The sequence below is a fragment of the Oncorhynchus gorbuscha genome, linkage group LG13, assembly GCF_021184085.1.
Source record: "Oncorhynchus gorbuscha isolate QuinsamMale2020 ecotype Even-year linkage group LG13, OgorEven_v1.0, whole genome shotgun sequence".
Classification (NCBI taxonomy): domain Eukaryota; kingdom Metazoa; phylum Chordata; class Actinopteri; order Salmoniformes; family Salmonidae; genus Oncorhynchus; species Oncorhynchus gorbuscha.
This window is the reverse complement of record NC_060185.1, coordinates 100437749-100454495: the sequence shown is the minus strand read 5'-3', so window position 1 is coordinate 100454495 and position 16747 is coordinate 100437749. Positions and strand designations below refer to the sequence as shown.

Genomic DNA, 16747 nt, shown 5'->3' with positions numbered 1-16747 from the left:
TCAGTATCTGAAGAGAAGATTACCTCCCCATCAGTATCTGAAGAGAGAGGATTACCTCCTCAACACTATCTGAAGAGACAGGATTACCTCCTCATCACTGTCACTATCTGAAGAGAGAGGATTACCTCCTCATCACTATCTGAAGAGACATGATTACCTCCTCATCACTGTCACTATCTGAAGAGAGAGGATTACCTCCCCATCACTATCTGAAGAGACATGATTACCTCCTCATCACTGTCACTATCTGAAGAGAGAGGATTACCTCCTCATCACTATCTGAAGAGACAGTATTACCACCTCATCACTATCTGAAGAGAGAGGATTACCTCCTCATCAATATCTTAAGAGAGAGGATTACCTCCCCATCACCATCATAAGAGAGAGGATTACCTCCTCATCAGTATCTGAAGAGACAGGATTACCTCCTCATCACCATCACTATCTGAAGAGAGAGGATTACCTCCTCATCAGTATCTGAAGAGAGAGGATTACCTCCTCATCACCATCAATATCTGAAGAGAGAGGATTACCTCCTCATCAGTATCTGAAGAGAGAGGATTACCTCCTCATCAGTATCTGAAGAGAGGATTACCTCCTCATCACCATCACTATCTGAGAGAGAGGATTACCTCCTCATAAGTATCTGAAGAGACAGGATTATCTCCTCATCACCATCACTATCTGAAGAGAGAGGATTACCTCCTCATCACTATCTGTAGAGAGAGGATTACCTCCTCATCACTATCTGAAGAGAGAGGATTACCTCCTCATCAGTATCTGAAGAGAGAGAATTACCTCCTCATCACTATCTGAAGAGAGAAGATTACCTCCTCATCACTATCTGAAGAGAGAGAATTACCTCCTCATCACTAACTGAAGAGAGTGGATTACCTCCTCATCACTATATGAAGAGACAGGATAACCTCCTCAACACTATCTGAAGAAAGAGGATTACCTCCCCATCACCATCACTATCTGAAGAGAGAGGATTACCTCCTCATCACTATCTGAAGAGAGTGGATTACCTCCTCATCACTATCACTATCTGAAGAGACAGGATTACCTCCTCATCACTATCTGAAGAGAGAGGATTACCTCCTCATCACTATCTGAAGAGACAGGATTACCTCCTCAACACTATCTGTAGAGAGAGGATTACCTCCTCATCACTATCTGAAGGGGAGATAATTACCTCCTCATCACTATCTGAAGAGACAGGATTACCTCCTCATCACTATCTGAAGAGACAGGATTACCTCCCCATCACTATCTGAAGAGACAGGATTACCTCATCACTATCTGAAGAGAAACGATTACCTCCTCAACACTATTTGAAGAGAGAGGATTACCTCCTCATCACTATCTGAAGAGACAGGATTACCTCCTCATCACTATCTGAAAAGAGAGAAATACCTCCCCATCACCATCACTATCTGAAGAGACAGGATTACCTCCCCATCACCATCACTATCTGAAGAGAGAGGATTACCTCCTCATCAGTATCTGAAGAGAGAGGATTACCTCATCACTATCACTATCTGAAGAGAGAGGATTACCTCCTCATCAGTATCTGAAGAGACAGGATTACCTCCTCATCACCATCACTATCTGAAGAGAGAGGATTACCTCCTCATCAGTATCTGAAGAGAGAGGATTACCTCCTCATCACCATCACTATCTGAAGAGAGAGGATTACCTCCTCATCAGTATCTGAAGAGACAGGATTACCTCCTCATCACCATCACTATCTGAAGAGAGATGATTACCTCCTCATCACTATCTGTAGAGAGAGGATTACCTCCTCATCACTATCTGAAGAGATAGGATTACCTCCTCATCAGTATCTGAAGAGAGAGGATTACCTCCTCATCAGTATCTGAAGAGAGAGGATTACCTCCTCATCACTATCTGAAGAGAGGATTACCTCCTCATCACTATCACTATCTGAAGAGAGAGGATTTCCTCCTCATCAGTATCTGAAGAGAGAAGATTACCTCCCCATCAGTATCTGAAGAGAGAGGATTACCTCCTCAACACTATCTGAAGAGACAGGATTACCTCCTCATCACTGTCACTATCTGAAGAGAGAGGATTACCTCCTCATCACTATCTGAAGAGACATGATTACCTCCTCATCACCATCAATATCTGAAGAGAGAGGATTACCTCCTCATCAGTATCTGAAGAGAGAGGATTACCTCCTCATCAGTATCTGAAGAGAGAGGATTACCTCCTCATCACCATCACTATCTGAAGAGAGAGGATTACCTCCTCATAAGTATCTGAAGAGACAGGATTATCTCCTCATCACCATCACTATCTGAAGAGAGAGGATTACCTCCTCATCACTATCTGTAGAGAGAGGATTACCTCCTCATCACTATCTGAAGAGAGAGGATTACCTCCTCATCAGTATCTGAAGAGAGAGAATTACCTCCTCATCACTATCTGAAGAGAGAAGATTACCTCCTCATCACTATCTGAAGAGAGAGAATTACCTCCTCATCACTAACTGAAGAGAGTGGATTACCTCCTCATCACTATATGAAGAGACAGGATAACCTCCTCAACACTATCTGAAGAAAGAGGATTACCTCCCCATCACCATCACTATCTGAAGAGAGAGGATTACCTCCTCATCACTATCTGAAGAGAGTGGATTACCTCCTCATCACTATCACTATCTGAAGAGACAGGATTACCTCCTCATCACTATCTGAAGAGAGAGGATTACCTCCTCATCACTATCTGAAGAGACAGGATTACCTCCTCAACACTATCTGTAGAGAGAGGATTACCTCCTCATCACTATCTGAAGGGAGATAATTACCTCCTCATCACTATCTGAAGAGACAGGATTACCTCCTCATCACTATCTGAAGAGACAGGATTACCTCCCCATCACTATCTGAAGAGACAGGATTACCTCATCACTATCTGAAGAGAAACGATTACCTCCTCAACACTATTTGAAGAGAGAGGATTACCTCCTCATCACTATCTGAAGAGACAGGATTACCTCCTCATCACTATCTGAAAAGAGAGAAATACCTCCCCATCACCATCACTATCTGAAGAGACAGGATTACCTCCCCATCACCATCACTATCTGAAGAGAGAGGATTACCTCCTCATCAGTATCTGAAGAGAGAGGATTACCTCATCACTATCACTATCTGAAGAGAGAGGATTACCTCCTCATCAGTATCTGAAGAGACAGGATTACCTCCTCATCACCATCACTATCTGAAGAGAGAGGATTACCTCCTCATCAGTATCTGAAGAGAGAGGATTACCTCCTCATCACCATCACTATCTGAAGAGAGAGGATTACCTCCTCATCAGTATCTGAAGAGACAGGATTACCTCCTCATCACCATCACTATCTGAAGAGAGATGATTACCTCCTCATCACTATCTGTAGAGAGAGGATTACCTCCTCATCACTATCTGAAGAGATAGGATTACCTCCTCATCAGTATCTGAAGAGAGAGGATTACCTCCTCATCAGTATCTGAAGAGAGAGGATTACCTCCTCATCACTATCTGAAGAGAGGATTACCTCCTCATCACTATCACTATCTGAAGAGAGAGGATTTCCTCCTCATCAGTATCTGAAGAGAGAAGATTACCTCCCCATCAGTATCTGAAGAGAGAGGATTACCTCCTCAACACTATCTGAAGAGACAGGATTACCTCCTCATCACTGTCACTATCTGAAGAGAGAGGATTACCTCCTCATCACTATCTGAAGAGACATGATTACCTCCTCATCACTGTCACTATCTGAAGAGAGAGGATTACCTCCCCATCACTATCTGAAGAGACATGATTACCTCCTCATCACTGTCACTATCTGAAGAGACAGGATTACCTCCTCATCACTATCTGAAGAGACAGGATTACCACCTCATCACTATCTGAAGAGAGGATTACCTCCTCATCAATATCTTAAGAGAGAGGATTACCTCCCCATCACCATCATAAGAGAGAGGATTACCTCCTCATCAGTATCTGAAGAGACAGGATTACCTCCTCATCACCATCACTATCTGAAGAGAGAGGATTACCTCCTCATCAGTATCTGAAGAGAGAGGATTACCTCCTCATCACCATCAATATCTGAAGAGAGAGGATTACCTCCTCATCAGTATCTGAAGAGAGAGGATTACCTCCTCATCAGTATCTGAAGAGAGAGGATTACCTCCTCATCACCATCACTATCTGAAGAGAGAGGATTACCTCCTCATCACTATCTGTAGAGAGAGGATTACCTCCTCATCACTATCTGAAGAGAGAGGATTACCTCCTCATCAGTATCTGAAGAGAGAGGATTACCTCCTCATCACTATCTGAAGAGAGAAGATTACCTCCTCATCACTATCTGAAGAGAGAAGATTACCTCCTCATCACTATCTGAAGAGAGAGAATTACCTCCTCATCACTAACTGAAGAGAGTGGATTACCTCCTCATCACTATATGAAGAGACAGGATAACCTCCTCAACACTATCTGAAGAAAGAGGATTACCTCCCCATCACCATCACTATCTGAAGAGAGAGGATTACCTCCTCATCACTATCTGAAGAGTGGATTACCTCCTCATCACTATCACTATCTGAAGAGACAGGATTACCTCCTCATCACTATCTGAAGAGAGAGGATTACCTCCTCATCACTATCTGAAGAGACAGGATTACCTCCTCAACACTATCTGTAGAGAGAGGATTACCTCCTCATCACTATCTGAAGGGAGATAATTACCTCCTCATCACTATCTGAAGAGACAGGATTACCTCCTCATCACTATCTGAAGAGACAGGATTACCTCCCCATCACTATCTGAAGAGACAGGATTACCTCATCACTATCTGAAGAGAAACGATTACCTCCTCAACACTATTTGAAGAGAGAGGATTACCTCCTCATCACTATCTGAAGAGACAGGATTACCTCCTCATCACTATCTGAAAAGAGAGAAATACCTCCCCATCACCATCACTATCTGAAGAGACAGGATTACCTCCCCATCACCATCACTATCTGAAGAGACAGGATTACCTCCTCATCACTATCTGAAGAGAGAAGATTACCTCCCCATCACTATCTGAAGAGTGAGGATTACCTCCCCATCACTATCTGAAGAGACATGATTACCTCCTCATCACTGTCACTATCTGAAGAGAGAGGATTACCTCCTCATCACTATCTGAAGAGACAGGATTACCTCCTCATCACTATCTGAAGAGAGAGGATTACCTCCTCATCAATATCTTAAGAGAGAGGATTACCTCCCCATCACCATCACAAGAGAGAGGATTACCTCCTCATCAGTATCTGAAGAGACAGGATTACCTCCTCATCAGTATCTGAAGAGACAGGATTACCTCCTCATCACCATCACTATCTGAAGAGAGAGGATTACCTCCTCATCAGTATCTGAAGAGAGAGGATTACCTCCTCATCACTATCACTATCTGAAGAGAGAGGATTACCTCCTCATCAGTATCTGAAGAGACAGGATTACCTCCTCATCACCATCACTATCTGAAGAGAGAGGATTACCTCCTCATCAGTATCTGAAGAGAGAGGATTACCTCCTCATCAGTATCTGAAGAGAGAGGATTACCTCCTCATCACCATCACTATCTGAAGAGAGAGGATTACCTCCTCATCACTATCTGAAGAGAGGATTACCTCCTCATCACTATCACTTTCTGAAGAGACAGGATTACCTCCTCATCACTTTCTGAAGAGACAGGATTACCTCCTCATCACTATCTGAAGAGACAGGATTACCTCCTCATCACTATCTGAAGAGAAACGATTTCCTCCTCAACGCTATCTGTAGAGAGAGGATTACCTCCTCATCACTATCTGAAGAGAGATAATTACCTCCTCATCACTATCTGAAGAGAGAGGATTACCTCCTCATCACTATCTGAAGAGAAACCATTACCTCCTCATCACTATCTGAAGAGAGAGAATTACCTCCTCATCACTATCTGAAGAGAGAAGATTACCTCCTCATCACTATCTGAAGAGAGAGAATTACCTCCTCATCACTAACTGAAGAGAGTAGATTACCTCCTCATCACTATATGAAGAGACAGGATTACCTCCTCATCACTATCTGAAGAGAGAGGATTACCTCCTCATCACTATCACTATCTGAAGAGAGAGGATTACCTCCCCATCACCATCACTATCTGAAGAGAGAGGATTACCTCCTCATCACTATCTGAAGAGAGAGGATTACCTCCTCATCACTATCACTATCTGAAGAGACAGGATTACCTCCTCATCACTATCTGAAGAGAGAGGATTACCTCCTCATCACTATCTGAAGAGAAACGATTACCTCCTCATCACTATTTGAAGAGAGATGATTACCTCCCCATCACCATCACTATCTGAAGAGACAGGATTACCTCCCCATCACCATCACTATCTGAAGAGACAGGATTACCTCCTCATCACTATCTGGAGAGAGAAGATTACCTCCCCATCACCATCACTATCTGAAGAGACAGGATTACCTCCTCATCACTGTCTGAAGAGAGAGGATTACCTCCTCATCACCATCACTATCTGAAGAGAGAGGATTACCTCCTCATCACCATCACTATCTGAAGAGAGGATTACCTCCTCATCACTATCTGAAGAGAGAGGATTACCTCCTCATCACTATCACTATCTGAAGAGACAGGATTACCTCCTCATCACTATCTGAAGAGAGAGGATTACCTCCTCATCACTATCTGTAGAGACAGGATTACCTCCTCATCACTATCTGAAGAGAGAGAATTACCTCCTCATCACTAACTGAAGAGAGTAGATTACCTCCTCATCACTATCTGAAGAGAGAAGATTACCTCCTCATCACTATCTGAAGAGAGAGGATTACCTCCTCATCAATATCTTAAGACATTTACATTTAAGTCATTTAGCAGACGCTCTTGTCCAGAGTGACTTACAAATTGGTGCATTCACCTTATGACATCCAGTGGAACAGTCACTTTACAATAGTGCATCTAAATCTTAAAGGGGGGGGGGGGTGAGAGGGATTACTTATCCTATCCTAGGTATTCCTTAAAGAGGTGGGGTTTCAGGTGTCTCCGGAAGGTGGTGATTGACTCCGCTGTCCTGGTGTCGTGAGGGAGTTTGTTCCACCATTGGGGGGCCAGAGCAGCGAACAGTTTTGACTGGGCTGAGCGGGAACTGTACTTCCTCAGTGGTAGGGAGGCGAGCAGGCCAGAGGTGGATGAACGCAGTGCCCTTGTTTGGGTGTAGGGCCTGATCAGAGCCTGGAGGTACTGAGGTGCCGTTCCCCTCACAGCTCCGTAGGCAAGCACCATGGTCTGACTGACTGACTGACTGACTGACTGACTGACTGACTGACTGACTGACTGACTGACTGACTGACTGACTAACGGTGAGTGTGACTGACTGACTGACTGACTGACTGACTGACTGACTGACTGACTGACTGACTGACTGACTGACTGACTGACTGACTGACACCGCTATAAAATGGGACCAAGTTGAACGGAGCTTTTCTGTTTGAAATCCGCACAAGACATGAGGAAACCTCTCTTTGACTTTTTCTTCAGAGGGAAAATAACAGAGTCACCGGTGCCGTTTGAGATAGAAGTGATATAGTGATACGACGTAAAGCGGTTTAGAGGTCTTTTACGAGTTCTATGTGGATGGATTCTGAATGTGGTAGTATGATGCACTGAAACATGTAGTTTATCAGCTCTGTGTCAACTTCCATCCGTTTTTTAATGATGATTGCGGCTTTCATTCCGGAATCTGTTCCTTATTTCAATGCACCACAAACTATCACCAGTTTCCTGCTCTTGGTTCCGTGGTGGTTTTATCAGCAGAAAGACACAGAGAGCCGAGCAGGGAGGTTGTCCTGCTACAGATCAGAAGACCAGTGATCCTACAGCGGCATCAGGACGAGGCCAGAGCGAAAAGCACAAAGGCTACAGCAGCATCATACAATAATCAAAGTTGGAATGAAACGATATATTTTTTCAGTAAACTCATGATGCGGCACGCAAAGCGGGGATGCCAGCCAGGCGTGGCTTGCATTTGAAAAGCCATTATGTATATAACCAGCCTGTCCGTTTGATAAACACACTAATCTAAGTGATGAGTAGTAAAGGACACGTCATTAAATAAAGGAACCGATTTACCGAAGTTGAGGAGGAGGTGAAATACGCATTACGCCGGGTTGCATACCTTCGTGGCTTTTTTGCGCACGGGATTTGACTTCCTATGTTGAACGATAAACTTCCTTGATTCAACGGACATTTTAATTGCATTAACAGATCCCTTCAGTTGTGCGCCATGTCGGAGGTTGGGGGCTTTCTAGGGACACTCGACTTGGATTTACAGAGTTTCCCCGCACTAGGAAGTATGCCCTTGGCAGAGGCGCCAGCGGGGTTACTGGATGAGAGGCTGGGACAGATCGAGGGGAGGTTACAGCGAGGCTCGTTGACGGAATTCGAGCACCTTAAAGGGATTCTGCGGCGGAGGCAGCTGTACTGTCGAACCGGATTCCAGCTGGAGATATTCCCCAACGGGACCGTGTACGGGACAAGACAGGACCACAGCAGATTCGGTAAGCTTCCACCAGTTGCATGTGAACTTGGTTTTGTGCACAAAGACCAAGAGCAACATCTTTTGCAACAACTTTTAAATTTGACACCTGGTTATTTATTTGCCGGGTTTCCTTTCACAAGCAGTTGACATGCCTTTGATGATAGAGCAGCAGCTTTTTCTGTCTTTCCGGTAACAGAAGATGTGTCCTATTTAACCGGTAACAGAAGATGTGTTATATATTTAACCGGTAACAGAAGATGTGTTATATATTGAACCGGTAACAGAATATGTGTTATATTTAACCGGTAACAGAAGATGTGTTATATATTTAACCGGTAACAGAAGATGTGTTATATATTTAACCGGTAACAGAAGATGTGTTATATATTGAACCGGTAACAGAAGATGTGATATATATTGAACCGGTAACAGAATATGTGTTATATTTAACCGGTAACAGAAGATGTGTTATATATTGAACCGGTAACAGAATATGTGTTATATTTAACCGGTAACATAATATGTGTTATATATTGAACCGGTAACAGAATATGTGTTATATTTAACCGGTAACAGAAGATGTGTTATATATTTAACCGGTAACAGAATATGTGTTATATTTAACCGGTAACAGAAGATGTGTTATATATTTAACCGGTAACAGAATATGTGTTATATTTAACCGGTAACAGAATATGTGTTATATTGAACCGGTAACAGAATATGTGTTATATTTAACCTGTTACAGAAGATGTGTTATATATTGAACCGGTAACAGAATATGTGTTATATTGAACCGGTAACAGAATATGTGTTATATTTAACCGGTAACAGAAGATGTGTTATATTTAACCGGTAACAGAAGATGTGTTATATATTGAACCGGTAACAGAAGATGTGTTATATTTAACCGGTAACAGAAGATGTGTTATATTTAACCGGTAACAGAAGATGTGTTATATATTGAACCGGTAACAGAAGATGTGTTATATTTAACCGGTAACAGAATATGTGTTATATTAAACCGGTAACAGAATATGTGTTATATATTGAACCGGTAACAGAATATGTGTTATATTTAACCGGTAACAGAATATGTGTTATATTTAACCGGTAACAGAAGATGTGTTATATATTGAACCGGTAACAGAAGATGTGTTATATATTGAACCGGTAACAGAAGGATTTTACTGCAGGCCATTTGATTCCTATTATGGCCCACTTCTCAGAATGTGATTAGTCATATTGCTGAAGGATTTCTGGTGTGTGTGTGTGTGTGTGTGTGTGTGTGTGTGTGTGTGTGTGTGTGTGTGTGTGTGTGTGTGTGTGTGTGTGTGTGTGTGTGTGTGTGTGTGTGTGTGTGTGTGTGTGTGTGTGTGTGTGTGTGTGTGTGTGTGTGTGTGTGTGTGTGTGTGTGTGTGTGTGTGTTATCCAGTCAGCAGGACAGCCACATGCCTTCCTCCCCCGTCCAACCCACCCTCAGCGGGGCGCGGGAACACTGGACAGGCAATGGTCTGGTTCTCTGTTTAACTGGTTCAAAGGGACCATACCGGCTCTCTCTCTCCTAATTCTACTATTAATACGAATCATTGGAGGTGTGGTTCCAATCACTATCACAGACACATGAGGTCACAGAGAAAACATGCACATTCTCTGCATCTCTTGTCCATGCAGTCATTCTGCAGGTGCAGCTTCTCTGTTAGGCTCACTGCCTGCCTGCCACGGAGAGAAAGAGAGAGTTGGGGAAAGATTGATGGAGAGAGAGTGAGATGGAGAGAGAGTGAGATGGGGAGAGAGTGATGGGGAGAGAGTGATGAGATGGAAAGAGTGATGGGGAGAGAGTGATGAGAGAGACAGAGATATGAGGAGAGAGGGAGAGAGACATGGCGAGAGAGAAAGAGAGTTGAATTGAATTTGAATTTAATTTAATTGAGAGAGAGATGGGGACAGAGAGAGACAGAGAGAGATGAGGAGAGAGAGAGAGAGAGATGGGGAAAGAGACAGACAGAGAGAGCCGGTGGTGTACAGGTCTGAACAGGGCTGGGGAGGGCTGAACAGGGCTGAGGAGGGCTGAACAGGGATAAACAGGGCTGAGGAGGGCTGAACAGGGATAAACAGGGCTGAGGAGGGCTGAACAGGGTTGAGGAGGGCTGAACAGGGCTGGGGAGGGCTGAACAGGGCTGGGGAGGGATAAACAGGGCTGAGGAGGGCTGAACAGGGCTGGGGAGGGATAAACAGGGCTGAACAGGGCTGAGGAGGGCTGAACAGGGCTGGGGAGGGCTGAACAGGGCTGGGGAGGGCTGAACAGGGCTGGGGAGGGCTGAACAGGGCTGGGGAGGGCTGAACAGGGCTGGGGAGGGCTGAACAGGGCTGGGGAGGGCTGAACAGGACTGGGGAGGGCTGAACAGGGCTGGGGAGGGCTGAACAGGGCTGAACAGGGCTGAGGAGGGCTGAACAGGGCTGAGGAGGGCTGAACAGGGCTGGGGAGGGCTGAACAGGGCTGGGGAGGGCTGAACAGGACTGGGGAGGGCTGAACAGGGCTGGGGAGGGCTGAACAGGGCTGGGGAGGGCTGAACAGGGCTGGGAGGGCTGAACAGGACTGGGGAGGGCTGAACAGGGCTGAGGAGGGCTGAACAGGGCTGAACAGGGCTGGGGAGGGCTGAACAGGGCTGAACAGTGCTGGGGGGGGCTGAACAGGGATAAACAGGGCTGAGGAGGGCTGAACAGGGCTGAGGAGGGCTGAACAGGGCTGAACAGGGCTGAACAGGGCTGAACAGGGCTGGGGAGGGCTGAACAGGGCTGGGGAGGGCTGAACAGGGCTGAACAGGGATAAACAGGGCTGAGGAGGGCTGAACAGGGCTGGGGAGAGCTGAACAGGGCTGGGGAGGGCTGAACAGGGATAAACAGGGCTGAGGAGGGCTGAACAGGGATAAACAGGGCTGAGGAGGGCTGAACAGGGCTGGGGAGGGCTGAACAGGGATAAACAGGGCTGAGGAGGGCTGAGGAGGTCTGAACAGGGCTGAGGAGGGCTGAACAGGGCTGGGGAGGGCTGAACAGGGCTGAACAGGGCTGAGGAGGGCTGAAGAGGGCTGAACAGGGCTGAGGAGGGCTGAACAGGGCTGAGGAGGGCTGAACAGGGCTGGGGAGGGCTGAACAGGGATAAACAGGGCTGAGGAGTGCTGAACAGGGCTGAGGAGGGCTGAACAGGGCTGAGGAGGGCTGAACAGGTCTGGGGAGAGCTGAGGAGGGCTGAACAGGGCTGGGGAGGGCTGAACAGGGCTGGGGAGGGCTGAACAGGGCTGGGGAGGGCTGAACAGGGCTGAGGAGGGCTGAACAGGGCTAGGGAGGGCTGAACAGGGATAAACAGGGCTGAAGAGGGCTGAACAGGGATATGTGGACATCTATAAGTACCTCGGTGTCTGGCTAGACTGTAACTCTCCTTCCAGACTCATATCAAACATCTCCAATCGAAAATCAAATCAAGAGTCGGCTTTCTATTCCGCAACAAAGCCTCCTTCACTCATGCCGCCAAACTTACCCTAGTAAAACTGACTATCCTACCGATCCTCGACTTTGGCGATGTCATCTACAAAATTGCTTCCAACACTCTACTCAGCAAACTGGATGCAGTTTATCACAGTGCCATCCGTTTTGTCACTAAAGCACCTTATTACCACCCACCACTGCGACTTGTATGCTCTAGTCGGCTGGCCCTCGCTACATATTCGTCGCCAGAACCACTGGCTCCAGGTCATCTACAAGTCCATGCTAGGTAAAGCTCCGCCTTATCTCAGTTCACTGGTCACGATGGCAACACCCAGCACGCGTTCCAGCAGGTGTATCTCACTGATCATCCCTAAAGCCAACACCTCACTTGGCCGCCTTTCGTTCCAGTACTCCGCTGCCTGTGACTGGAACGAATTGCAAAAATCACTGAAGTTGGAGACTTATCTCCCTCACCAACTTCAAACATCTGCTATCTGAGCAGCTAACCGATCGCTGCAGCTGTTCATAGTCCATCTGTAAATAGCCCACCCATTTTCACCTACCTCATCCCCATACTGTTTTTATTTATTTATTTTTCTGCTCTTTTGCACACCAATATCTCTACCTGTACATGACCATCTGATCATTTATCACTCCAGTCGTAATCTACTAAATTGTAATTATTCGCCTACCTCCTCATGCCTTTTGCACACAATGTATATAGACTCCCCTTTTTTTCCTACTGTGTTATTGACTTGTTTATTGTTTACTCCATGTGTAACTCTGTGTTGTCTGTTCACACTGCTATGCTTTATCTTGGCCAGGTCGCAGTTGCAAATGAGAACTTGTTCTCAACTAGCCTACCTGGTTAAATAAAGGTGAAATTAAACATTTAAAAAATGTCATTCCCTGGCAGCATCATCGTAGAGGATCAGAGAGAGAGCTGGTCTTTCATTCCCTGGCAGCATCATCGTAGAGAATTAGGGAGCAGGATGAGGCTGTTTGCATCCTATTGCCCTGGTCAAAAGTAGTGCACTACATTACATGACATAGTGCACTACACTACATGCCCAGGTGTTGTCGTGTCCTGGCCAGGGGAGGGCCGGACGTTAAACACTAATAACATCTGTATTGTGTTATAGTTCTGCATCAGCTGTGGTAGTGTTTATCCACAGTTTATATAAACTATTAGAAAACATCCCTGTTCAGGCTTCAGGTAGAGACCAAATACTGTGGGAAAACATTCAATGTGTTCTGTCTATGGGCTCTGGTCAAAAGTATCACACTATAAATGGAATTATAGGGTGCCATTTGGGACGAAGACCATAAAGAGAAACATCTAGAACTAGTGGGGAGCTTCTGTTTCTCTCTGCACCACATAACGACTGAGATCAGCTGTCCACAACTCAGTCCCTATCATTGGCTACATCTGTTTCTCTCAGTCCCTATCATTGGCTACATCTCAAATGGCACCATATTCCCTACTTTAGACCAGGGCCCTATGGAACCCTATTCCCTATATAGCGCACTACTTTAGACCAGAGCCCTATGGAACCCTATTCCCTATATAGTGCACTACTTTAGACCAGAGCCCTATGGAACCCTATTCCCTATATAGTGCACTACTTTAGACCAGAGCCCTATGGAACCCTATTCCCGATATAGCGCACTACTTTAGACCAGGGCCCTATGGAACCCTATTCCCTATATAGTGCACTACTTTAGACCAGGGCCCTATGGAACCCTATTCCCTATATAGCGCACTACTTTAGACCAGGGCCCTATGGAACCCTATTCCCTATATAGCGCACTACTTTAGACCAGAGCCCTATGGAACCCTATTCCCTATATAGTGCACTACGTTAGACCAGAGCCCTATGGAACCCTATTCCCTATATAGTGCACTACTTTAGACCAGAGCCCTATGGAACCCTATTCCCTATATAGTGCACTACTTTAGACCAGGGCCCTATGGAACCCTATTCCCTATATAGCGCACTTCTTTAGACCAGAGCCCTATGGAACCCTATTCCCTATATAGTGCACTACGTTAGACCAGAGCCCTATGGAACCCTATTCCCTATATAGCGCACTACTTTATACCAGAGTCACCCAGGCTAGTCACACAGGCTAGTCACACAGGCTAGTCACCCAGGCCAGTCACCCAGGCCAGTCACCCAGGCCAGTCACCCAGGCCAGTCACCCAGGCTAGTCACCCAGGCCAGTCACCCAGGCCTGTCACCCAGGCCAGTCACCCAGGCTGCTCACCCAGGCCAGTCACCCAGGCCAGTCACCCAGGCCAGTCACCCAGGCCAGTCACCCAGGCCAGTCACCCAGGCTAGTCACCCAGGCCAGTCACCCAGGCTAGTCACCCAGGCTAGTCACCCAGGCCAGTCACCCAGGCCAGTCACCCAGGCCAGTCACCCAGGCCAGTCACCCAGGCTAGTCACCCAGGCCAGTCACCCAGGCTAGTCACCCAGGCTAAGACAGACTTATCGAGCTTTAAACACTGTTGCTCTCCAGAAGTTGGACGGCTGATCTCAGAGTTGCACCTTATAACGTCCCCGTTTCGCAAAAGCTCTGCAATGTTTTGACGTCTGTTCAGTGTTTTCTTACAGGTTTCCACCTGAAAGCGAGCCGTGGCTCAGAGAGCACTGAGTGTTCAGGAGCTCCCCTCTAGGGTTCTGAAAGCTCTGCAATGTTTTGTCGTCTGTTCAGTGTTTTCTTACAGGTTTCCACCTGAAAGCGAGCCGTGGCTCAGAGAGCACTGAGTGTTCAGGAGCTCCCCTCTAGGGTTCTGAAAGCTCTGGATGGTCAGTGCGCATTCCTCAGTGCCTCAACTTCTCCAATGAACTGTATCAAACTTTCCAAGGTGGCGTAGCAGTGCAGACGTGTTTTTGTCGTCCTCTCGTGTCCTTTTGTATTTTTCGTCTTTTTTTCTCCAAATATTTCAATTTATTTTCAATCTCTTTTCCATTTTTTAAAATTAAATATACCTTCAGGTAACCCGCCTCACCCAATGCGATAACGGATCCGCTTTAAAAAAATATATATTTTTTCTTATTCCTTATAACCAGAACCTCCATCAGAAGCTAACCACCTAATTAGCGACTAGCTATTTAGTCATTGTCAGCCACTGCTAGCGGCCTTTACCCTCTGCACAGACACCAGCTGTTTGTTTTAGCCTGGATAATACTTGCCAGTATCAGACAGTATCAGACAGTTTCTCCACTACAACGCCGGATTCCTGCCTAAGCCCTGGACCTTTACTCCTGATCATCACAGCGAGCCAGCTGAGTGACCCAGCCACGAAGCTAGCCCTGAGCCAGCTGCCACCGAGTGACCCGGCCATGAAGCTAGCCCTGAGCCAGCTGCCACCGAGTGACCCGGCCACGAAGCTAGCCCTGAGCCAGCTGTCACCGAGTGACCCGGCCACGAAGCTAGCCCTGAGCCAGCTGTCACCGAGTGACCCGGCCACGAAGCTAGCCCTGAGCCAGCTGCCACCGAGTGACCCAGCCACGAAGCTAGCCCTGAGCCAGCTGTCACCGAGTGACCCGGCCACGAAGCTAGCCCTGAGCCAGCTGTCACCGAGTGACCCTGCCACGAAGCTAGCCCTGAGCCAGCTGTCACCGAGTGACCCTGCCACAAAGCTAGCGCGGGGCCAGCTGTCACCGAGTGACCCAGCCACGAAGTTAGCCCTGAGCCAGCTGCCACCGAGTGACCCAGCCACGAAGCTAGCCCTGAGCCAGCTGCCACCGAGTGACTCAGCCACGAAGCTAGCCCTGAGCCAGCTGCCACCGAGTGACCCAGCCACAAAGATAGCCCTGAGCCAGCTGCCACCGAGTGACCCAGCCACGAAGCTAGCCCTGAGCCAGCTGCCACCGAGTGACCCAGCCACGAAGCTAGCCCTGAGCCAGCTGCCACCGAGTGACTCAGCCACGAAGCTAGCCCTGAGCCAGCTGCCACCGAGTGACCCAGCCACAAAGCTAGCCCTGAGCCAGCTGCCACCGAGTGACTCAGCCACGAAGCTAGCCCTGAGCCAGCTGCCACCGAGTGACCCAGCCACGAAGCTAGCCCTGAGCCAGCTGTCACCGAGTGACCCAGCCACGAAGCTAGCCCTGAGCCAGCTGCCACAGAGTGACCCAGCCACGAAGCTAGCCCTGAGCCAGCTGTCACCGAGTGACCCAGCCACGAAGCTAGCCCTGAGCCAGCTGCCACCGAGTGACCCAGCCACGAAGCTAGCCCTGAGCCAGCTGCCACCGAGTGACCCAGCCACGAAGCTAGCCCTGAGCCAGCTGCCACCGAGTGACCCAGCCACGAAGCTAGCCCTGAGCCAGCTGCCACCGAGTGACCCAGCCACGAAGCTAGCCCTGAGCCAGCTGCCACAGAGTGTCCCAGCCACGAAGCTAGCCCTGAGCCAGCTGCCACCGAGTGACCCAGCCACGAAGCTAGCCCTGAGCCAGCTGCCACCGAGTGACCCAGCCACGAAGCTAGCCCTGAGCCAGCTGCCACCGAGTGACCCAGCCACGAAGCTAGCCCTGAGCCAGCTGCCACCGAGTGACCCAGCCACGAAGCTAGCCCTGAGCCAGCTGCCACAGTGTCCCAGCCACGAAGCTAGCCCTGAGCCAGCTGCCACCGAGTGACC

General features: G+C 47.6%; 1 protein-coding gene across 2 annotated transcripts in view; it reads left to right on the top strand.

Annotated features, from left to right (window-relative positions):
• The first annotated feature begins 7940 nt into the window (after positions 1-7940).
• The window catches only part of LOC123994223 (fibroblast growth factor 16-like), a 56569-nt gene continuing 47762 nt past the window's right edge, over positions 7941-16747 (top strand). For both annotated transcript variants that reach the window (XM_046296761.1, XM_046296760.1), the window contains exon 1: positions 7941-8635. In XM_046296761.1, the coding sequence (XP_046152717.1) occupies positions 8362-8635 (274 nt within the window). In that variant the 5' untranslated portion in view covers positions 7941-8361. The remainder of the gene's footprint in view (positions 8636-16747) is intronic.